The following is a 24431-nucleotide window of genomic DNA, read 5'->3' on the forward strand; positions in this document are numbered from 1 at the left end:
AGTTAATAAAACAAAAAATAAAAATAAAAGAACAATGTCATTGAAGTTAATTTCACAGCCATTTACCAAGAAGACTCCTGTTGAAGCCGGCTGGACTACATCTAAATTGCCGCCACTTTTCAAGTGGTTGTTTTACCTATCGGCTCTTTTCTTTGGCAACGTGACCAACAACATCCATGTGGAAAGCCCCCAGAATCCCAAATATTTCTCAAACTTTAACCATTCTTCAATTCCCTCTCTTTGTCTACTGTGTGTTGTGCGTGTTTTCTGATCAAAATGCCTAGTCAAGAAGGAGAACCATTGGTTCTTGATCACCAACGGTTGAGGCATAGGAAGGCCAAGTCTCGTGAAGTCAGCTCAAGATTTCTGTCATCACCAAGTTCAACTCCATCAGTGGAAAATGTGGTTAATTCTCCAAATCATAGTCCTTCTACTCTTCGACAAAAGCCCGGTAGATCACCTACGGATACTCGAAAGAAGAGCAACTTGGATAGTACAGGGTTTATGCGGGGGCTTTGGCCGTCATCTTCACCATCATCTACAACTTCAACACAACCTTCAAAGTCCAAGAATGGCACTCTTGCTGAATGCATTGGAAATGAGAGACTAATTGACCTTGCGCAGCGTAAGAACCCAGAGAAATCAAATAATCCATCGTTTCTGAGTAGGCAGAGAAGCTGTACAGAGTTTAAAAGATTTGAGAATGAAAACAAGATTTGTAAAGAGAATCATAAGCCTCTTTTTGGTGCATCAATGCGTTATACAGGGAAGTTTAAGTTTTCTCGAAAATCATCGAATTCACCCTCATCATCAAAATCACCTAACGTGTCTGATGATAATATAGCCCCTGGAAGGCTTTCAGTAGATGAAACTGCGCTTAGAAGACGAAGATCTGATTACTTGGCTGATATGGTGGTGGACTCAGAGTCTGATCAGAGTGAAATGCATTCGGGCACGAGTTTTGATTCTGCAGTTACTGGAAAAAGCTTCCCAGCGTCCTATATGGCACCAACTGTGAGTTCAAGAATGTATGGACTCGAAATCCCATCAAAGTATTTGCAAGATTCATCGTTAAGGTCTCGTAGATGGAGTTCAGATTCTGGTACAGTTCAGAAGCCTGTATCAGGAGACAATTCGCCCAAAATATTTACTTTGAAGAATGCAATGAAGAGGTCCAATTCACTGAAGGCTTATGGCAGTGAAACATCGAAATTGGGAACATCACCTTTGAGATCTGGCTCACCTGCAGGGTCTGAAGAAAACAAGGGGAAGACAATGTCGAATATGAAGCCTCCTACTAGTCCTTCAAAAGTTAAGGGAGTTGGAAATCTGCTTACCATGGGTCTTGAATTGTTGAAGGGAAAGAAACACTCTCCAGGTGTCTCATCACCTCTTGGATTAGGCATAGGGGAGAGTGTTCATCAATTACGTATGTTTCATAGTAGGTTGGTGCAGTGGAGGTATGCAAATGCCAGAGCTGAGGTTGTCAACTCAAAGATCACTAAACAATCTGAGGTTTGTATAATTGCTTTTCCAACAATTTAGTAGCTCAGTAATGTTGGAGTATGTGTGCTTAAATTGGATACAATCTGATATCATTTCGGACAAGAGGAGAAATATTGCTTTAGAAGTAATATCAACCCCTGCATTGGGTGGTTGTTTGGACCTGACAGAGGTTCTCGCGTCTTTTAGGTAGAGCCAATATTGCATCAGATTATATGCGTCTTTTATATCTCTATTCTATTTCTTTCTTTAAGAGAAGAGTGCAGTTTGCCAAAAATATTGTTTTATCTTCCCTTTGAGGGAAAAAGTTTTGCTGATTTTGATAAAATCCTTGTAAAAATGTATGATCATGGCCAATTTGTTTTAGATGACAAAGCAGATAATTCGACTGATCATGTATACAGATCAAAACACTTATCCTGTTCCTGCACCATTGCCATTTCTTTCATGGAGGCATCAAAGAACTCTATATTTACTTTGCAGAAGATGTAACTGGTAGTTCTTATGCAAATAATCCTTGAGAGATCAACAGATGTCAAAAACGTTTACCAAAAAAATGGATCCAATTTGTCCTCAGATACCCTCCATCACAAGTGTTCTTTTTACAGTGCAAAAATATCCTTGAGCATCATTCTTTTCCTGGGGTATTGGTATTTTTGCACCATTTTGGGGTAAAAGGAACTTCATTCTTTTGATCAAATTTCAGAGAGCCTTGACTGAGCAACAGAAGTCTTACTTTAGTTTTGCTTCTAAGAGATCAGGTTGAATGTTGTTGATGATGTACTTGAAGTTAGAAGTAACCTAATAGATCAGCAGTCAGACAATTTGTCATGTATTAAGTTCACTTTTGAGTGTTCACTTAGATATTGGAATCAACATATTCTAGAAAACATATTACTTTTAGTTGCACATCAGACCAAATTTATAGCATTTTATGGCTGTTTTATTGATATTAAATGGCAAACGAAATGAGAAAGTGTTCTTGATATGTGCAGTTCATTATAGCATTTTATGTCTGTTTTATTGATAGGTGTAGTTTATTAGTGACTTTTCCCTCGAAAGTGTTCTTGTTAGATTGGTTGACATTCAACTTAAAGTTACTGATGAGTGCCGTTTTGATTTTGCAGAGCAACTTAATATATGCTTGGAATGGTATAGCAAAGTTGCAACACTCTGTCAGGCAGAAGAAATTGCGGCTAGAGAGAGAGAAACAAGAGATGAAACTAAATTACGTTCTTCAATCTCAAGTGTGTAAAAATGCATTGCTACTCTTGCTCACTTCTTTTAAAATTTTCTAACAATAGCCAGTATTGACTAGATCTCTCATGCACTTAGATAGAAGTGTAAGTAATGCTTATATGGTGAACTATAAGTGCAGATCAAGTCACTGGAAGCATGGGGTTCTATGGAGAGGCAACATAAATCAGCAGTAAATGTGACCAAAGATTGTTTGCAGTCTGCTGTTTGTAAGGTACCCCTTGTTGAAGGGGCAAAGGTAGGTTGATGAGCTGAGCTAACTTTTTGAGAAACTTGCATTGTTTATGGAAGGGATAAAAACAACAATAACAAAAATAACCAAACACTGTGCCGCAGATGGAACCACAATCACTCTCTATGGTTCTTCGAGCTGCATCAGATCTCACTTCATCAATCAAGTTGACAAATTCTAAGTTTCCAGCTATGGTATACAAAGATTTAATCGGTTATAAAAAATTTCTTTTGTCCCTTTCCTCCATATATACTTAGTTTTAGTTGCAAATGTTGCAGGCTGACAAGACAGCAACAGCGTGTAGAGAGCTAGCAGAGATAGTTACACAAGAAAAGTTGTTGTTGGAAGAGTGCTTGGAGCTTTTCAAGTTCATTTCTGCCTTAGAGGTAAGAGTATAACGCATTGAAATCTGACTATGCTTTTTATTGACAAATAAAGCTATTTTTTGCCAAACATAGTTAGTCTGCTCTTGCTTTTTTTTTTTTTTACTATGACCAAAACAAGTTCTCTTTATATTTCAAATACGTGTGCCAACATACATAATATAGGATAAATAGTGATATCAGCAAAATACATTGAAAGATTTTGGCATATAGTCATTTGAAACGAATTAAGTAGGCAGTTATCTTACACTTGCTAAATGCATGAGAAGAGCATCACCTATTTCTGTTTATGTTACGATAATTTTCCTCTGATCAGTGTTTTTCTGGTTTCATACGTCAGGTTCAAGAAACAAGTTTAAAATGTACTCTCATGCAACTAAAATTACAAGCAGAACAGCAGCCTCAGCACCGAGCAAATTCTGAAATCCATACATAAGTTTCACGTTTCTTGTTTTTGTTCAGGCACGTATAACTGAACAGAAAAGTTTCTGGATTCCCAAAGTTAGCGTTAGGAAACATAACTCAAGAAAGTAATAGAGACGCATGCTCCAGTCAGTCGGAATGATCGATGTTATGATAGGAGCTTTGGAAATCTTGATACTTGCAGCATAGAACATCCCCAAATCGAAACTTTGAGAGTTTGGCATGGAGTTTGGAGTCAACAGGTTATTCCTACATTGTTTATTTTTCATTCTTTGTCCAAGTTTCTTGGTGGCCTGGTTGCTTGGTTATGCTAATTGTTATTCTCCATTTTTCACTTTTCCTTTTATTTCTCTGTTCATGTTCTAAAGTAGTTTTTCCAGAGGCAAGGAAGCAATTGGGTGCATAGTTACAAGACTGAAAGATTCAGCGAGTCGCGTGTCCAATGTAATGAATAAAAGGAATTTTCAGAAGTTCCTCATTTGCTCTATAGCAAATGAAGAAATCTCAGATTTCCTATTCATTTTCTGCTAACCAATTGGTTGCAAACGCTAAATCCATCACAATCTTTTGGCTGGCCTGCTAATGATCATTTTACTTCCAACATTCATTTTAATGCTAATGACTTCTTGATCCCAGATTGAACTTGTATTACCTAATTAGCCTTCTATTTATAGGTTTAAATATAAATTTACAAGTGGACCAGGTCAATCCTAATTCTTGGGACAATTTCTCAGAGTCATTGTCCAAGTGTCTGAGGCAAATTTAATGAGTAACTTTCTCCACTTTTAACGTCAGTCCACATGTTACTTTGGTTGAGCTTTGATAACTACTACATACCTCTAATAATAATCATCTATTCTTTCCAAACAATGAATCAAAATTGTTTCTTAATGAAGGCTTTGCTTTTGTCACCTTCTCTTCTTCCCTCAACTTTTCATGAGTATGAAAATAGCCATTGGCGATTACATGCTTACCTAGGGAGAGAAGAGAGAAGGTTAGGACAAGGCAAATCCTCCCTGTGTGGAAATCCTGCTTTCACAGGAGAACCTAATTTGGCAAAGAGAGGAGGAATTGTGCCCAGAGAGTAGTCAAGATGAATGATCTATTCTCCCATTCCTTTAAAAAATATCAGGACATCAAACGTCAGGTCATTGACGATCTTGAGGCTGGTGGCCCGTCTGGAAATGATGATAGTAATCTCAATAAATTTTTTGACGATGTAGAGAATGTCAAGAAAGACATGGAAGATGTCGAGAAACTCTACAAGAGATTGCAAGAATCAAATGAAGAGAGCAAAACGGTACACAACGCAAAAACCATGAAAGAGCTCAGGTCTAGGATGGACTCAGATGTCTGTCAGGTTCTAAAACGAGTAAAGATTATTAAAGGAAAGCTTGAGGCTCTCGATAGGTCTAATCAAGCTAATCGAAAGGTTCCAGGATGCGGTCCAGGGTCCTCTACTGATAGGACTAGAACTTCTGTTGTCAGCGGCTTAGGCAAAAAGCTGAAGGATTTGATGGATGATTTTCAAGGGTTGAGGGCTAAAATGAATGCTGAGTACAAAGAAACAGTAGGAAGAAGATATTTTACGGTAACAGGGGAGAAAGCTAACGATGATCTCATTGAGAATTTGATTTCAAGCGGTGAAAGTGAGACATTCCTTCAGAAGGCAATTCAGGAACAAGGAAGAGGCCAGATTCTGGATACAATTTCTGAGATCCAAGAAAGGCATGATTCTGTCAAGGAGATTGAAAAGAATTTGATTGAACTCCACCAGATTTTCTTGGACATGGCTGCGCTTGTTGAAGCACAAGGGCAACAGCTGAATGACATTGAAAGTCATGTAGCACATGCTAGTTCATTCGTTAGGCGAGGCACTGAACAACTTCAGGACGCTAGGGAATACCAGAAAAACTCAAGAAAATGTACATGCATTGCCATTGGTCTTGGAATTGTTCTCATCCTCGTTGTTCTCTTTCCACTTTGGTCAAATTTTTTGTTGATGAATATGTAGAAAAACTAATCTTCAGGCCTTCCCCGCAACCCCCCAAAAAAGAGAGGCTGTTGGTGTTTCAGATTATGAAAACAGGCTCGGGTTTTGTAATTCAGGATACTTCTGGCATTGTTCTCCCTTGTAAACCTTTCCTTTCTTTTGTCACCTTTTCTCTTTACTCATTAGATAGTGGATATCAAGTAGAATACCTTCAGTTTCTTGCACTAAATAATTTCCATCTATTGGCACAAGCTCATCCTTTGATCTGCCAAACTGGACCTGCCACAATGCGTAGTTGTAGCGGATGAAGTAAAGCAGTCAAATATAATATAACTCAGAGTAGGATTTGATGTGTTCATTGGAGTCAATGCGTGAACTAGGCCATACAATTCTTCTCTTTTATATTCTTCAAATGAAAGACTAGAGGAATATCAAACAATCAAAACTTTCATAACTAGCAAAAAGAAGTGGAATTCACAACTATTATGGGACTGATTTCATGATTCATCTCTGAGTAAGCAATACAAGCAAACTAATGTTCTGCATTTTGTCCCTTTTCTGACATTCAAGAGCTGAGTACTTTGTTTTATAAATGCTCCTTTTGTCTAAATGATGGAAACAAGAATGATCTCAGATATTATCTTAGTGCTCATGCGTTGAGCAATTATCATGATGTAAAATTGGTCAACCCCAACCTACTGTGCTAAATGCACGAACATATAGCGCATCCGAGCCTTTGCTCGAATTGTGTATACTTTTGACAAATCTATGTCGATTAAAAAAAAATTAACACAAACCGAACTTACGATCTGTACTGCAGAATCAAGCGATCCCGTATAATTCCTAGATCCTGTCGTACCCGACAATTTTGTGGCTATACAACTGGCACTGTGCAAGATAAAAGAACGAGGCTGGCGGCACATAAAGATTCAGACACCATGCACTCAGTTTTTAAAGCTGATAAACTGTCAAGCCTCAAGCAATATACGTATGCCAGCCCACCTAGAGTACATAAAAGATCTTAGCTCAATGTTTAGGACATGCTCATTTGATAGTCATCCTGGTAATGGTAGTATTAATAGGCTCAGTGATAAACTGAGTAAGAAAGCAATGCACGTTCACTTTGACGAGGAGTTCTTTGATCCTCAGTGCCTCAATACACTTTTGTAAAATCCAAACTTGACCCCTTGCTCATATATTGTAATGTTCTTTATTAGTAGAAATAAAAACTTTTTATCGTTTCTGGGAAAAAAAAAAAAGACTAACCCTCTCATCCTCTAAGGCCATCACCAAGCTCCCCACAGATTATCTAAGCTTCAAACAATTGCAAGGCTAGGTTCAAGAAATTGCAAGTCCTTTCTCCCTGCACATTGTATAATCGGGGGGCTCGCAATGAAATGGGAATATTTTATGTGTACGATTGAATAGATCATGTGTATTACGTTTTATATATACATGTTGTATTAGTATCAATCATCCATCGCTAAATAATGATAGTGAGTCATTCCTTATCTAATGAATACTAAATAACAAATGATCATTAAAATACTTATAACTTTTAATCGACAGTTGATATTAATGTACCGTGTAATATTGTCGCCAACTACACATAGTGTACGTGATAATTCTTTGGCACAATCTATCATTCAGCTTTAAACATGAACTTGTAATAGGTAAACATAATACATTATCTTTGACCCTTCCATCATGCAGCGTTAAATGTGAATTTGTGATGGGTAAATATTTCTTTTTCTCTTCGATCACGTATCATTCTCTTTTAATCTCTCATGGGAACAATTCCATGATTTGCATTTGTAACTACTAAGATCAAGTGGCAACTTGCTCCTAGAGAGGAACAATACATGATTTTTACAAGGATTATATCGACAATGTAAAAACTGAATTTGACCGACTCATACAATGAAATTAGCGAAATAACCATTGCTATATTCGTGGCTTATAGTTAGAGCATTCCACGCACAACATTCAATTTCTGCTTCAACATAAGATATGTTCAGTTCTTAGGCCTTCATTTTCTTATTCAAAAGATTACCGAATTTGTCGTGTCCATGATGTTGAATCAATCAATTCTCTGAGAAAATGACACCTAATAAAACATTGAAATGTATCACTTGGTTAGTATTCGAAGTCTAAGTCGGATTTTCTATTTACAAGCCCAATTTCTTTTTTTCACCTTATTCTGTGGATTTTAAAAGAATTTCAGAAAAGAAGAAAAAAGAAAAAGAAAGAAAGTACACTATGCCAAAATAGTAATTGTCAACTTGTGAGGGCAAATAGAAATATTTGCTTCAAAAAAAAAAAAAAAAAAAAAGACATACTGGGCAATATAGAATTTTGGGTTAATCACGTTTTGCCCCGATAAATTTTGGGAGTAGTCACACTTTAATTCTCTCAACCTTTTTTTTTTTAACAACACACAACGATAAAAAGATATATATCACCTTCCCCTCCTCATGTGAAGAATAGCCATCTTGAAAATCTTAAACCCCATAAAAGACAAGTGTGTTATGGCATAATTGCCCTTTTGTTGCTGAAATTATTTAGTTTACTATTATCGGTTTTTCCCCCAAAAAAATGCAGTTTAATTTAATCTCTATTTTTCTCCTATACATTAGAAAAAACGCATATCAATCATTTTTAACAATTTCAATTAAGAATTTAATATTTGATTAATTTGACCAATAAAATATAATAATAATATTATTTTAATAGTTTACATAAACTAAAATAATAAACAACTATTTTTAAAAAATAAAATATCATTATTTCCTTTTTCTTTCAAAATTTTGCTATTTGTGTTTATTATTATTACTGTGTTATTTATCCCTTTGTCTAATTTAAAATTTAATAAATTGAACAAAGTATATATATAAATGATTAATTCAATAGGAAAATTTTGAACAAGAATAAGCTTTTCTGAGCTCTTATCAATTTGATATTTTTGTATAATAGATAATATACAGAAGATGTATATCTTTTAGCCAAAAAAAAGAAAGAAAATACTAGTAAACTATAGATAATTTCATAAATAAAAGCCAAGTGTGTCATTACACTCACTTTTTTTTATATTTCTAACTTCGACTAGTTTTTATGAGAATAAAGTGTGTATCTCTAAAGTTGATGGTAGTAAAATGTGACTATTCCCAAAATTCGGGGGCCCAAAGTTATATTAACCCAAGAATTTTTGTTTCTAATGCTTGGTCATCAACTGCGTTCTTATAAAGAATTGTCGTTTTGATCATTTCCAAAGCCATTCTTTGATTCATCACTTCGACTGAGCTAAAACCTCTATCCAAAAATGGCGTCTTCAATAGCTTCAATGGCGGCTCGACGAGCGGCAATCCTGACAACTCGGTTCGCTTCTCCTCCCAGCTCGGCCTCGCAAGCGGCTTCTCTCGTCCACCGCCGTGGCCTCGCCGCCGCCGCCGGTACCAACTTCAAACCTACATTATACTTTTCAAATCGATTTCCAGCCTTGAAATCTGACAATCGTTTAAAAATTTAATCTTGTAGATCATCATGGACCTGCGAAGGTGAACTTTTGGAAAGATCCAATGAGTCCGTCTAAGTGGAAAGAAGAGCATGTAAGTTCTCTTTGTTTATTTATGTATGTTTCTAATTTGAATCTTGTGGGATCATTTGTACTTTTATTTGTGAGATTAAGGTACCATTCTAACTGATGCTATCATAATCTGATGAGGGTTAATCCTAGTTTTCTTTTTCTTTTGACCTTGTATTCCCAAAAGGTTGGCCTTTTTTTTGGGCTGTTTATTCTTAATGTTAATTATTCAGATTAGCAATACTAATTACTTTTCTGATTTGAATTTTTTGGGATTATTTTGACTGTTATTAGTGAGATTAAGATACCATTCTAACTAATTCTATGATATCTGAGAAGCGTTGATCCTAGTTTTCTTTTTCTTTTGATCTATAATCACAAAAAAGCTGGCCTTTTTTTGGGCTGTTTACCCTTGATGTTAATTGTTCAGATTACCCATGCTAATTACTTTACCTTAGCTTTTGAAGTTAGGCTCGAGTTTGGTTGATAAGCATAAGATTTGAAATTTATATATGGATAAATCAAGCGACTCAAGCTGGGATAGACAATTTTAACCTTACAATGCAAACCAGGCTTGAATATTGTATTACTTGGCTCAATTGGGCTCATTTATATTGCTACTTTAGGTAAGGTTTGAAACTGTAATAATGGATTGAAATGGAAATATGGGTGTTGGGTAACTAAAAACTACAACATTGATTAAACTACAGTACTGTAGAATGGTTGTAGGAGTAGGTTTCCCGTCGCTTCAGAAGGTAATTTGCCTAGCATTTATTTGGACCAGGCAAAAGTTAGTACTTTATTCCTGTTTTTGCATGTTGGTTAGATTGAATAGGTCTATGTGCCTAAAGGCATGAATTTCTTATCCCTTTATTGAGTTCTAGGCATTGATTAATACAATAATCTTACTTGAAACTGCGAAGATGTCTTCTCTAGGATATATTCATGGTCCTGTTATCCTTTCCAAAGTATTATTTTAATGTATAATTGCAACTTGATGGTGCTATGAATTCTTGAAGTGGAGAAGATTGGAATTTTGCTCACTACGTGTCATGTATTGCAGCTTGTGATTATTTGTTGGACTGGCTGGGGTTTGCTTTTCACCACGGCTTACAAGTTTGCCACTGGAGGCAAAAAGAAGGAGGAAGGGGTAATCTTCTCTTGCTTTTCAAGTTTGATTTTTGTCATGTATTTAGAAATTTGCTAGTTGTTAAATTTATCCTCAAATAAAACTGGTTTTAACACTTATATACATGTATTACTGTTTACTTTCTGCTTTAGGAAACAGTACTTAATATGTTTGTCATTGTTTGAAGAAGTATCAATGAAAGGCTAATATCAAATGCCTCTTTTCCAGTGTCAGTAGCACAGGAAGGTTTTTCACTGGAGCATTTTGCAGATTTCATGTTTATATCCAGATTGGAAAAGCAAAACATTTCAAGCATTTGTGTGGATCAAAATGTCTAAAATTGAGTAGTTTTCTGCTTTTGCATTCATAAAATTGCTGATACTGTAAATGACAAAACTTGGTGTTAGTTTTTATAAAACATAAATTCGACTTAGTCTTTTTAATCTCAGATGTCTTTTTCTCAGTCACACCTGTTTGAAGTATATAGTACAGTATTGGGCCCTGTTAAGGAACTTTTTACTGGGGATTTCTGTATTCCCATATCATAGAAAGAGAAAAAACCAAGAAAAAAGCTTTGTGACAAGAAACTCTAAATCCTCCACCCTGCCACTTGAGAAAAGAATTCCCATATCATAGAAAGAGAAAAACCAAGAAAAAAGCTTTGTGACAAGAAACTCTAAATCCTCCACCCTGCCACTTGAGAAAAGGATGAATTTATAATAAAGGCGGAAGGCACAATATCGATGTAAGTGGAAGCAGATGACTCTATTTTAACAATGACATGCAACTACAGATGTATGAAACTCAAAATCTGATGGCTAGTTTGGAACACGATCTGCCCAAATTTTTAGTTTACATTGTCGTTATTTGTATCTTATGCTGCTATGACATGAATTTACTTGATATTTTGCAAAATCTGATGGCTGATTTCTTATTTTAATCTTATTTTTGCAGAATGTAGTCGAAGCTTCAAAGTAGGCCGAAGACACCCAAAACCCATAATGTTAGATGTCAGAGGTTTCCTTTCACATATGCACTTTACATTTCCAGTTTCCTTTCTCACTGAATTGGGAAGTTCTCTTGATCCCTGTTCATTGAATAAGTTCTAAGACAAGAATGCGATGTAATATGTGTGAATGACATCTATTGCTGGGAAACTAACTAGTCAGTTATTAGGCATTTGGATCTTGGCATTCTAAGCATGTTTTACGTTGCCTGTTAGAAACAATTTATACAGCTGAAGTTTTTGCTTCTACACCAGAATGTTTTCTCAATAACGTCTTGGTGCACAGCCAAACTTCCTCCATAAGCTTCAATTTCAAATGCTCTTATTTTACTTTTCCAAATATGTATGTTGAAGCTGCAGGTGGAAATTGATAAGGTTTTTGGATCCTAATCATGTGCGGGGTGATTCTATCATTGTCGTTGGGGGTAAACTCATCAGAAGTGATAATCTGTAACCTATTATGGTTGTCACTTGTTAGACTTGTATTTGACGATTGATCTCATCAATTTCAACTATTTTTCTTATGATTTTGTCTGAATTCTTTGCTAACTTTATCTAACCTTTTCTCCTTCTTTACACCCCAAGAATTAGGTTGGACATTAGATAAGGTTTTTCTCTTAAGGGAAGGTTTTTACTGTACTCTCTTGACTTGCACAGTTGCACTAGTCCCCTTCAAGTTCGAGGTTAATATCTCCTCACCCCATTTTTTAGCTACTTAAAACCTATTGAGTAAACAGAAAAAAAATAACAACCTCGAAGTTACAGGCGGTTAATGTTCAATTCTTCTATGTTCAATTCTTCTGTTATATAAGATTAACAGATCTAACAGTTGAAACACTTGCATGCAGCATGTATCCAGTGAAATGGTCAATGAGACATGGAAATGACCATAAGGACCGTTAGACTCCAATGAAATGTCTCATTTTCATCGCCTTCTTCTGTTTGACATCTGGTGCACAATCATGTTAACTTTACTGGAAAAGGAAAGGAAAAGAACAATTTCTAAATGAGTATATCTAACGTTTAAAAGGGCATAAACTTGGAGAAAACGTCACAATCTGACGTGCTCTCTGGTAAATTTGCCTAGCTTACCTGACAAAAAGGCCTAGTGGAATAGTGCAGTATTTTGATAAACAGATGCAACCGCCAGCTTGATAAGACTTGTTTTGTAATGGCTATGTAGATAGTTTGATAAGTTGGCTATTGTAGCTACATAAGGTTTGCTTTGACTGTTAGCAAAGGGAACTAAGAAACAGAAAATACCAATTCTAGGTCCAGAGTGATATTGACATTAAGCTTCGGAACGTGCAACTTACTTCATTTTAAGACTTTTTTACCTGGTTGTAAAATTAGCTAATCAAGGCTGCAATTTGTTTATCTGCCTCTACTTTCTTCTGGAAGTCTGTCATCTTCATTAGCTTTTGGTATACTTACAATTCTTCAACTTAGATCTCATATGTATGGGTATAAATAATGAAGAAGTCCTTCAAAAGATAAAGCAATAAAATTCCCCAAATGCAGCCATGGAAGTATCGTTTGTAAAGCTCTAATTGTATCCAATAAACATCGACCGTCTATATGCACCTACTAATACTCAGGCTCGTTAGATCTGTCAGAGTTCGATTCTCCATCTGTTACAAAATCTGATGAGGATTCTCTGGAAGCATCACTTTCTGATTCAGTCTCTTTAAAATTCTCCATCTCAGGATTGTCTAGTTCTTTGTCATTGCTACCAGTCTCTGTTTGTTCTGAAACCTCATCTTTATGAGCATCTATTCTCTCTTCCGGTCGATGGAGCTCTACGGCTTGTTTCTCTGATTCTTCCAGATATGGTTGTTTCTGATGTTTGGCTTCTGAGGATGTTGCTTCCTCAATGTGGATGGTTGTGCTTGTTGGTGTGTCCTCCAAGGGAATGTTTTCAAGTTCAGTGCTTATGCTTGTATTATTTAGTGTCTGCCATTTTTCTGCCATCAGATGAGTGGTAATATTTCTATCTTCTTGATGTTTTTCTTGCTTTAGCAACCGAATGCCTTTTGGCCCATCCTTACCCTCTTCTGTGTTGTTTTCTGCTTTTTTCGGGTCCAAATCCTCTTGCAGTTCACCATGCTCTAGAAAATTTTCATTGGCCTCCATTTTTGAATTTTCACCCGTTTGAAGATCATCAGATATCTTTTTATCATGATACACTGAACTGGATTCAGTTACCACAGTCAAGTTCTCATTTATGACTGCAACTTCTTTGCTGACGGAGTTCCCTGTGCTTCCTTTACTTCTATGTATTTTATTCAGCCATTTTCTTTTAGTCTTCTTTAAATAGCGATCTCTTTCCAGCCTATTTTGCCAAATCTGGGGTTGGTCTGGCACTTCTAACTTCATTCCGCCCTTGTAAGTAATCACAGCGTCTTGATTTTCAGCACCTTGGGCATTAACTATTTTCCCTGCAAGACCATCCCCTGATGTTTGAAGCACGTTACTCTGAGTAGTTTGCATTTCATTCATATCATCTGAGGCCCTTTGCACTTCAGCATCTTGGTTCCCAACAGCCTCAGTCCTTGCAATGTCATTATTTTCTGGCATTACTAAAGCTTCCGCACTTTGAGACTTAGTATTGATGTTCTTACCTGCATCTCTATCAGTTCTTTCCCCAGCAGGGGTGCTTCTATTTTCCGACATACTTTCTTCTGAATCATCCACTTTATGACTCTGTTCTCCAATCTCTTCTCTGCTTGCAACATTAGTTTCTCCATTCTCCATTCCATCTTCACTTGGTGTTGTTTGCTCTTCATTTTCACTGATCACAGTTTTGCTTCTGCCGCTCTCTGCTTGTTCTGCTGAGCTGTCTGCAACATCATGGTTTGTGGATTCATTCATCATGGCACTAACTTGCTTTCCATCATTAGCATTTGCTTGATCCCTTTCTGTCAAACTTGTCTTGGTTTGCAGATTTATAGATGCATTTGATGGATCGTCTGTGCTCACTGACCAGACCCTGACAGGAGCTTCAAGGTGGTTCTTCAACTCTTCAACTCCCGATTCTTTCTGCTTTGCCATCTGTGATAGGGCTTTAAGTTGAGGGTTATCATTGCTGACATATGTCTCTCTTCCTCTGATTAGTTTGATCTCATTTTGCTTTTCCTCGAGTGCCAACTCAATTGTCCTTTGTTCTTCTCTAAGGGAAGAGATTGTAGATCGCATCTCCATGATTTTACCGTCAAGTCCCCTTTTTTGAGTTCGAAGAGTATTTACTTTGGCTTTCATCTCTTCAAGTTTCAATTTAGTTTGTCTGGCATGGTCTCTTTCCTTCTGAAAAATAGTGCATAGGGCATGGTCTTAGCACAGAGATATTGCCTCCAAAGCAAATATTAGTTATTCCATATGCATTACTAACATCACTGTATTTGGAAATGTTTCATATTCCAGATTGTAGGGCATGAGTTGTTAGAACATATCCTGCATACCATTATTTGCATAGAATTGCAAATGTTTTCTAATTTAGACGGTGAATCATTGGATGTTTGTATCTCCCTGAACATTGGAAACTTAAAACTCATCTCCTCCATAATTTGTTAATTGGAAGTTTAACTTTGGGAATTAAATCAGAAATCACTTGCATCTTTAGAACCATAATTTGGAATCGGATTTACTTGAGATTCATTTAGCTAAAATTAGTAGGAACGAAAAATTGATATCCATCATCACTTCTGGCCAAGACTATGTAGAAATTGAGTGTGAAGTTCCTTGAAATCGAAAATTGCAGGTATACTGTAATGATGCTTCTCAAAAAGCCAATATTTCCTACTATAAAATTTCCAATCTAACCTTAGTCGCTTGGGAGTTTTTCACCTCGTGCTCTCTAACTACCTTTGACTCACTAGCTGGTACGTTGTCATATGTCCTCTTTACAGTGGTGGTTTCATGCAAAGCAATAACATAGTTTCTTGGGATAAGAAGGGAGGCCTAATCTACTCCCAACAATGCTCAAAGAATATTACAATAGCTGCGCCTTTTTTGTTCTAGTGCTAGGGCATGTGTCAAAAGATTCAAAGCCAGTCAGGTCTTGAATCTGTTTAAACTCAGTGATTTCAGAAATGATTGCAGATAATCCTGACTATACTTTTCTATAGAATGCTAGGAAGAAAAGAAACTTTAGTGTAGTCTATTGGAAGAAATAGCAGTCTAATGTAAGAAGAATAGCACATCAATGGTAGAAGAAGATGATTGAAGAGAGAAAATCCTCCAGTGAATTGTACAGATATCAGTTATAAGCATGCTGCAACCAACAATTCTGTGTACTTCATTCATGCAAGAACTTCAGGAAGAGATGTATAGACTATAATTAAGGAAGAGATGAGGAGCTTGAACCTGCAGTAGAAGCTGAAGAGTTGTGAGTTCACGGTCTTTTTCTGTGACAAGAATGTTGAAAATTCGTCTCTCTCTGAACTTGTGCACCACCATAACTCCAATAATGGCAGCTCCAAATGCTATCAGAAGCATTAAGCCATAAGGCTTCCCTCTATTGCTACCACCATGTCCATGATGATTCGCCTTCATCAGTCCCCCCATTCCCTTAATCACTCTTCCTAGGACTGCAATCTAACCTCAGAAGTGAAGCATGAAAGTGATAGAATCAGAAGTCCTCTCTCTTTGGTAGTAATCTCTTACGTGTTGTGCTTTTCTTTTCAATCACAGCTTTCTTGTTGGTTTAGTCATCTAAACTGGACCTTCAAACTGCTTTCTTCTCTCTCCATACACATTGTAGCGGAGTTAACAAGAATGAAGAAGGTGCATGGGAATTGTGTCCAAAGGCTTAGATGATGGAGACTTTTATGCAACTTTGGTTGTTGCTTTCGAGGAGTGTTTTGCAAATGAGTCAAAGACTGCCCATCGCAAAGAGTGATCAAAAGAAAAAAAAAATCTTTTCTTTTCTTTTTTTGTTTTTTCAGTTCAGGGCTTAAACTTTGATTAAATTTAAACTAGCACTTTTCTAACTGTTAATTAGGCATGCACACGAACATGTGAGTTCTACCTGTTAAGGTTACTTTTAGCCAAAAATCACTTTTCCTATTTAAGACTAGCACAATCCTTAATTCTTTTCTTAATAATAATGAACAAATCTTTCTATACTAGTTCTACACTAGTAGCAATTTAGGAGACAAGGCGCTAAAAAACACTTAAATGGGTTGTTAATTTCTACGTTTTTGCACTCGGAAAATCTGCGTACGTTATGACACAAAAAATGAAATTTATCATGAAATGCAAGTTTTTGCTGGTGTATCATGAAATTTTACCTATTCAAATGTGTTAGAGTTTGCAAGTAATATTTTGAGTACATACTAATATAATACTAATGTGAGTGCCTGATAGTAGATTATTTGAGTTATTATTTGGATTAACTACTATAATACTTTTTGTGATTTGATATATATGAAATAAAAAATTAATTAAAAAATATTTTTGCGATACAAGCAAAATACTATTGGGAATGATTTGACTAATCCAAATGGAGAAATTAGAGGCGGTGAAGATGCCCCCCTGAGTTCACATGTTTACCAAAAGAACAAAGGGTTCATTCTCTTTACTTTTTCCAATACAATGAACTCTGATTTTTTATTTTTTAACATCAGATTGTCCATATACAACCTGCCTAGCATCTTTTCATTATTCCACAAAACACTACTACCTATTAAAGGATTCTTTACTTGGAAAAGAGTTAAATCATTGTGGCCAACTATACTTAATGGCTTTTTGTTTTCCCTTTTTAACGCACAAGCAACTATTCTAGCTTTTTTCCATGCGTAGGGTTGTAGTTCTTTTGTGTTGAGTTCAAAATGGAGGATATTGACAGCCCAAGAAACGATAATTCAATTGACCAAAAAAAAAATCAAGAAAAAGTAATGGAAATAATTTTTGGTAGATGCAAAATGTGTAGATGAATACAAATCACAGGAAAAAGAACAATTAGCTTAAAGAACAAGCCCTCCTCTTTTTTTTTTTCTCTTTTTTTGTGGAGCAAAGAACAAAAGGGTTTTGACTTCAATGAATTCTATAGTATTTGGATTAACAACTGGAAAAAGGCGTGAAAGCCTTGCTTCACTGCCAAGCCCAAGTTCTTAAATCCTGTCCCATGTGAGTTATACTTATGGGGAAGACCACAATCAAGAAAACCAAAGTCTTGTAGCTGTGGTAGAAGCATTACTGAATCTCCTTTTAGTATGACAGTTTTTATCTCTGCATTAATCAATCTCCACTCTTGTTAATTAACCACATTTTCTGCTCTAAATTTGCATGGCTATACCATGAAACATACAAGAATTTGTTTTTACGGTTTGTTTAATTAGAAGCCTCATAAGTCCAAAATTTTGGCCAAATCCACGAAAGGACATAAACTAAAAGTATGGAATTTAGGAGGGTTGTAGCTGAATTATGTCATAATTATGTGATTGAGAATAGTTGTAAAAATTTGACGTCTGGTGTAGCAAATTAACCTTTTTAAGTTTAGGGAACAGTATAGATATGATGAGCGTGATTTCTGTATAGAGATATGTGAAAAAGCGCGATATTGTGTGTCTTTTACTCTAAACCCTTATGAGGCATCAACAAGAAAACGTGATCCATGATCGGTCGATCGATGTAAATTAAGATTTAAGATTTAAGCCCTTCTGATGGTGTTCAGGGTGTGACTTCTACACCTTCACACCTCCAAATGCATTTACATCATTTAAAGAACATTTTCTTCTCTCTTTTGGCCGGCGAGCAAGTCGCAAAAATGGTCATAAAATTATTTAACATTTCATGCTTTGGTCTTGGACTTTTTATTTTAGTTAAAATGGTGATTCAACTAATTAAAATGCACATTTTACAGTCGAAAAGGTATACGCTTTCATTAGCAGAGTAAGAAAAAATATATACATTGGTATTAGTTAACTAACAAAAATAATACTTTTTTCAGTCATTGAGCGACCATCTAGACTGAATAAAAAGTTTAGTAACCAAATCATGAAGTTTGAAATAGTTTGATAATTATTTGTGCCGTTTGCTCCATAGGTGGAGACAATTGTTCCAAAGGAGATATCCACTAACATAAAAAATTTAGATATAAGAAATTCCAAATAATGGATTTGTCAATTAACACAACAAACAAATTTATAAATTTAGATGGATAAAAGAAACCGGACTTGAATAGAATAAATGAAAGAAACTAAATTTGAACACAATTTTAAACTCATTCTCGAATAGTAGATAATTAAATTTTTTTGTCCCAATGGAAGATTTCAAACCTCACAAGGGCAAAAAAAAAGAGAGGAGTTGAGAGTCAAATCAAGGATTTCAAATCTCTTAACTAATTACTCTAACCTAGGTCCTAGGGACTAGACAATCGGAATTCAATTCTGAATGGCCCACAGTCGGTTCAATATTCTGATCCAGTCCAGATAATTGTTACTTAACTCCATGCCAGTCTAGGCAGCCCATTAGCATCTTACGTTGTTCTTAATTGGTTTCCTGGGGCCAGATCTACTTTGAAAGTCTATCCTCTTCACTCTTTTCACTCTTTTCACTTCAGAAGAAGAAAATCCTCATCGTAATTGGTACATGCCCATATTTATACTGGCTCTAACATTCCCTCTGCAAAATTCTTCAAATGATGGACATTTTTTTTTAATGTGGGCTGATGCTAATTAATATTCATTTCTCTTCCAGATTTTTTATTGATTAATAGTATCAGCTAATGCTTTTCTCCAAGAATTCAAATTGTTGTTTTATTTTCATTCTGTTTTCCTGTCTAATTAGTCCTAACATTGAAATTGAAATTCATGCTACAGTATCTGAATCGGAATTCTGCTTCTTGGAGTTATAGGGTTGCAAGAATAATGTCCAAAAATTTTTCCAGTGGTCTCAAATTATCTGCTAAAAGTATTCATTATGCAGATTAAGAGGGATTTTCAGAACAAGAAAAGATGTTAAAATTGATGTTATCTTGCTGCAAAGTTTACATATCAGAAAGCAGGAACAAGGCTGCTCTTGAGGCAATTGAGAGGGCTGCTAAGTTGTTCCCAGAAGCTCCAATTATTAATAAGTTTGAGGATGAAATTTACAATAGAGTTGGTTACACTCTTGTTTCAAAGTTGGGTTCAAAACCATCTTCTGATCCTCTGAAAGGGGCTGTCTTTGCCATGGTTGAAGCTGCTTTTCAAAGCATTGATCTTGGTGCTCATTCTGGAAGTCATCCTAGGCTTGGTGTTGTGGACCATATTTGTTTTCATCCATTGGAGAGTACTAGTTTGGAACAAGTGGCTGGGACTGCAAATGCTTTGGCAGCTGATGTTGGTTCAAATCTTAAAGGTCCGAATTCTCCTGTAGCTCTAGTTTTATACTGCAAATTTGCATTTTAAGACCAATGCTTGATTTTATTTGTTGTCAACCAGCGTTGTTAATAAGATCATATGGTATTCAGGACAAGCTACTTCCTTCAGAATTTTAGTGAAAGCACTTGCTCACTTGAGACTGCTCATTGGGTTGTGAGTGCAGTTTTTGTGTTGTTGTGGTTCTTTCCTGTCAGTATTAGTTTCTTTTATAGGATATTCTGTTCAAGATTGAGGGTAGCTAAGAGTCTTCCCTTGTCGCTCACTTGGGACGAAAGGGGTGTGTGTGTGTGTTAGTCTGTGTAAGACGCTCTTTGTGGTGTCTTGATGTTTTTTTGACTTTGTGAAGAAATTAGCTACTTTTGCTGATTAAGGTTTTTCCCAACAAGTACATTAATCAGCTAGAGAATGGGGTACTGACTACATTAGCATCTCCTAAATAACTTTCATTTGACAGTTGCTTGATTATCTATGCTGACACCTAATGCTCCAACGTTATGCTGATGCATTATTAGTCTTTGATGAAAATTTCCTGTTAGGATTTTCATTTTATTAGTTTGTTGCATCAGATTTTGAGCCGAAAGAAAGGCAAACCTTGTGCTGCACAACTGAATATCCTACTAAACCTCCAATTACAAGAAGTCATTCATACCTGTTAGGTGTCAGGTGGCCATTCTTAATCTTAATTCTTATCAGTAGGATCAGTTGTTCCCATTGAATTGCCTGCATATAAGTTTCACAAGACAACACTTTGCCCAACTTTGTCTTCTCATTCTTTATTCAGGCAACTTTCTTTTCTCAATTCCCTTTTGGTTCAAAATCCTCATGTTATCCTGCCATAAGTAGTTTAGACTGGTTTATAATTCAAGCTTTGGAACTTCAATTACTGAAAACACGTCATGCAATATAATTGTGGATGCCTGATAGATGAACCCTTTGAAGCGTTTAGAATTCCTTGGGCACTTCTTAACATGGCATCCTTAAAAAGCAGATGTCTACTCTGTAGAGCTCCAATACTTGTTGTTTGGTTTTGATTACATAGAGCTTATGTACTTCAATCTTAGTGTCCTAACTAGAACCTTTTATAAAACAACATCAGTCTGTTGTTGGAACTTCTGCTCTTTCTTTGAACTAAGATATGCTTCCAGGGCCATTTGTAGACTTAGCCTTGTGAACTAAGATATGCTTCCAGGGCCATTTGGAACTTCTGCTCTTTCTTTGAACTAAGATATGCTTCCAGGGCCATTTGTAAACTTAGCCTTGTGAAGTATCTTGGTTGTGACAATAAGAGATAACATAGCTCATTGGTGGAAATCCTTATTCTAGTATGCTATCCTCTGAAAACCATGTCTTCTCTCATTTGTAAGGCCAGCAGACATGTGTTAAGCAATTATGAGCACCAGGTTTTTTGAGCTCCAGTCCAGTCTATAGGACCCTTAATATTTTTCGAAATCCTTTTTGTCATTCTTAGTCCGAATGACTAGCAGTCTTGAGCCTAAATTGCATGATGCAAATGTTGAAGAAATGAACATTGGAAGTTTACCTGATTCAGCCCCTAAAATGCGATGAAGCTGCTGGCACATTGCTTACTTACCCATGTTTAATACTCGAACTCAAGGATCTTTTTTTTGCTTATAGCTTGATTTGAATAGATTGTTGTTTGTTGCTCCTCCTCCTCCATATTGGTGAATGACTTTCAATTGTTCCTATATAATTAGGTCCTTGCACCACAATTATAATAATTAACTGACAGAACCACAAATAAGGCCAAGTTTCATTGTCTTGATTCAACGAACTATTAATCTTGAAGATCATTTTTATGTCAATGTCTGTTTTATCCAAAAGCATATTTCCCAGGTTTTTCTGCATTTTTTTTGGTACTTTCACTTAATTCATTCTTCTGTCTTTATTCTTTTTATCTTCATAACCCCTTCCTTTTGTGGAGTACCTTGTAGTTGCAAGCACCTCTCTTGTGCATCTTTCTGAGCAAATCTGTTTCATTATCCGCAAACTTGACATCATAATAGCCAAAAGGATTGTTAGTAACAGTTCTCTATATTTTTTTTATCCTTTTTTTCTGCTTCTAACATTTCCAGCTTTTCTAAGGATCTACACAATTACTTGCAGTTCCTACCTTTTTGTATGGAGCAGCACATAGGGAAGGAAGATCTCTTGCTTCAATCAGGAGGGAACTGGGATATTTCAAGCCTGATTCTAGTGGAAACCAATGGACAGGCGGGCCCAAATCAGAGATTTTACAGCTAAAGCCAGATCAGGGTCCTGATTTTGCAGTTGAAGCAAAAGGTATCATTGTAATAGGAGCAACACGGTGGGTTGACAATTACAACGTCCCAGTCTTTTCTAATGACATAGCTGCTGTTCGTAGAATAGCCAAGAGGTTAAGTGGAAGAGGAGGCGGACTTCCTTCAGTGCAATCTATGGCACTAACCCATGGTGATGGTGTCATTGAGGTAGCTTGCAACTTACTAGAACCAAGTAAAGTTGGTGGCGATCAAGTTCAGCTTGAAGTTGAGAAGCTTGCTGCAGAAGAGAAATTGAATGTTGGCAAAGGGTATTATACAGACCATTCACAGGAAAAAATAATTGAAAGCTACATGAAAGTGTGCAAAAGTTTAGACTAGACTACGCCTGCGAAGTTACAACTCCTAGGAAATACATCCAAGCTATGCATGGGGTCTCCAAATAGGTCAAATTTTCCTAACCTTGCAAACCTATTACTCGAGGCTTCTATTCTATTGGCTGATTCAGTCCATTTGTATCATGTTCTGTAAAGTATTATATTGCTACTTTCAGTTATATGCTGATTCATGATTTCTAAATACCTGTTAAGAAGTAAGATTGAGTTCGATACTATGCCTTTCTTAACAGAAATATTCATTATTCTTCTCACAAGTTGATTTTGCTGATTTTGTATCACAGTCTGTAAAGTATTACATGTGCATAGCTTTTGATTTATACTTTCAGTTATATGCTGATTCATTGATGTGTAAATACAGGTTAGGTTAATATAAGATTGAGTTTGGCATTATGCCATTCTTAACAGAAATACTCTGTAATTCTTCTCACAAGTTTGATTTTACTGAATAGTCATCTTGTTCTAGGGAGATGCTGCTGCAACAAGCAAAGTTTAAGTGGATGCAGGATTAACCATTTCTTCCCTTCTTTTTCTTGGGTGCCAAATCTATAAACAGCTATTCATCTCAAATTACAGCATCAGTATTTCACTTGTTGCATGGCATATCACCTGTAACTACAGATAGAAGTTACTATCAATAATTTTATGAGTTACGGTTGAACTTTAATTTACGAGTTACTATCAGGATTTCACGTGATGACTTTCTTTTCTAGAACTAGATTTTTTATTACTTTTACGCTATTAATAACGTAAAAACTAACATAAGATAAAGCATAATTAATTGAGTTAGGAGGATGAGTGTCATAGTAGCATTATCACTATAATGGCTGAGGTTAGTTGCACGCAAAAATTAGGTTAGTTGTTGGAGAATTTGTCATCAACCATTACTTTTGCTTTACTGGAATTGATTTGTTAATTCCATTTGATTTCACTATCAGCATTTTATTGTTTGGTACCTTCAATTATTGGTCACAATTATTTCGAAGGCATCTAAACTTTAATCCATACAAATATCTTTTGCATTTGTTCTCAGTTCATGTTTCTTTGTCATTTGTACTTGGATTTTGTAATAGGGTTTGCCTAACGGGTGCTTAATAGATACTCGTTAAAATATTTTTTAAGTGTTAATTTTTTTAAAAAATAAAGTTATAAGGTAAAGTGTATAAATATAAGGGAGGGTAATAACTATAATTAGAAAGAAAGGATTTGATTTTTCTAATGGGTACCCAGTAGGTACTTGTTAACACATCTATATTCCATCTAACCTACCATATATATACGCACATTAACAATTACTATCCACCTTTGCATTTACACACTTTCTCGAATTGTTCTTAACTTTCTAAAAATCTATCACTTGAAATACATTTTAATGAGTGCCTTTAAAAAAAAAGGTATATAAATATAAGAGAAGTTAATAATTATTAGTATGTATATTTACATGATAAGTTAGATATGATTTAAGCGCGTTAACGAAGATATGGGCACCTGTTAGAAGTGCCTTTAAAAAAAAAGGTATATAAATATAAGAGAAGTTAATAATTATTAGTATGTATATTTACATGATAAGTTAGATATGATTTAAGCGCGTTAACGAAGATACGGGCACCTGTTAGAAATCTCTTTATAATAAGATGGAAACAATTCATGTAATCCTTGATTAGCTCCATCAAGGCCTAATCCTAGTCATAATGTGCTCTGCAATAGATGTTGATGATAAATAGTCATACTTACCGACAATATGTACGAAGAAAGATTGTGTCCACTCATTTAATCAGATATTAATTGATTTGTTCTCAAAAGACTGATTTCATTTACACGCCTAGTCACCATGATGATGATATTTATTCCTAGGGTCTGTCTAACTGGGATTAGACACCGTTAAAATATATTTCAGGTGTCATATTTT

The 24431-nt window shown here is 35.8% G+C and overlaps 5 protein-coding genes across 7 annotated transcripts; 4 read left to right on the forward strand and 1 right to left on the reverse strand.

Annotated features, from left to right (window-relative positions):
• The first annotated feature begins 205 nt into the window (after nucleotides 1-205).
• Nucleotides 206-4506, forward strand: LOC113689496 (QWRF motif-containing protein 3-like). Its single transcript, XM_072050206.1, has 6 exons — nucleotides 206-1515; nucleotides 2631-2750; nucleotides 2882-2998; nucleotides 3097-3186; nucleotides 3271-3378; nucleotides 3716-4506. Exons 1-6 carry the CDS (start codon nucleotides 277-279, stop codon nucleotides 3809-3811), a joined length of 1770 nt encoding a protein of 589 aa, XP_071906307.1. The 5' UTR covers nucleotides 206-276; the 3' UTR covers nucleotides 3812-4506.
• A 187-nt stretch (nucleotides 4507-4693) lies between these two features.
• Nucleotides 4694-5902, forward strand: LOC113690073 (syntaxin-124-like). Its single transcript, XM_027207890.2, has one exon. The coding sequence runs from the start codon at nucleotides 4892-4894 to the stop codon at nucleotides 5810-5812; it is 921 nt and encodes a 306-aa protein (XP_027063691.1). The 5' UTR covers nucleotides 4694-4891; the 3' UTR covers nucleotides 5813-5902.
• A 3140-nt stretch (nucleotides 5903-9042) lies between these two features.
• On the forward strand, nucleotides 9043-11755 carry LOC113690421 (uncharacterized). The gene is made up of 4 exons (XM_027208323.2): nucleotides 9043-9240; nucleotides 9326-9396; nucleotides 10435-10521; nucleotides 11455-11755. The coding sequence occupies exons 1-4, from the start codon at nucleotides 9111-9113 to the stop codon at nucleotides 11476-11478; spliced, it is 312 nt and encodes a 103-aa protein (XP_027064124.1). The 5' UTR covers nucleotides 9043-9110; the 3' UTR covers nucleotides 11479-11755.
• Nucleotides 11756-12991: 1236 nt separating this feature from the next.
• On the reverse strand, nucleotides 12992-16451 carry LOC113690419 (uncharacterized). The gene is made up of 2 exons (XM_027208319.2): nucleotides 15869-16451; nucleotides 12992-14809 (listed from the first exon to the last, which is right to left on the reverse strand). Exons 1-2 carry the CDS (start codon nucleotides 16067-16069, stop codon nucleotides 13094-13096), a joined length of 1917 nt encoding a protein of 638 aa, XP_027064120.1. The 5' UTR covers nucleotides 16070-16451; the 3' UTR covers nucleotides 12992-13093.
• A 2502-nt stretch (nucleotides 16452-18953) lies between these two features.
• LOC113690420 (formiminotransferase cyclodeaminase-like protein) lies at nucleotides 18954-22738 on the forward strand. 3 transcript variants are annotated; one of them, XM_027208322.2, is made up of 3 exons: nucleotides 18954-19092; nucleotides 19433-19846; nucleotides 21994-22738. In XM_027208322.2, the coding sequence occupies exons 2-3, from the start codon at nucleotides 19462-19464 to the stop codon at nucleotides 22506-22508; spliced, it is 900 nt and encodes a 299-aa protein (XP_027064123.1). In that variant the 5' UTR covers nucleotides 18954-19092; nucleotides 19433-19461; the 3' UTR covers nucleotides 22509-22738. The 3 variants fall into 3 exon arrangements, with proteins under 3 accessions (XP_027064123.1, XP_027064122.1, XP_027064121.1); XM_027208321.2 differs by having other exon boundaries at nucleotides 18981-19092; nucleotides 19327-19846; XM_027208320.2 differs by having other exon boundaries at nucleotides 19006-19846.
• Nucleotides 22739-24431: the final 1693 nt, after the last annotated feature.

Source organism: Coffea arabica, chromosome 5c, assembly GCF_036785885.1.
Source record: "Coffea arabica cultivar ET-39 chromosome 5c, Coffea Arabica ET-39 HiFi, whole genome shotgun sequence".
NCBI lineage: Eukaryota > Viridiplantae > Streptophyta > Magnoliopsida > Gentianales > Rubiaceae > Coffea > Coffea arabica.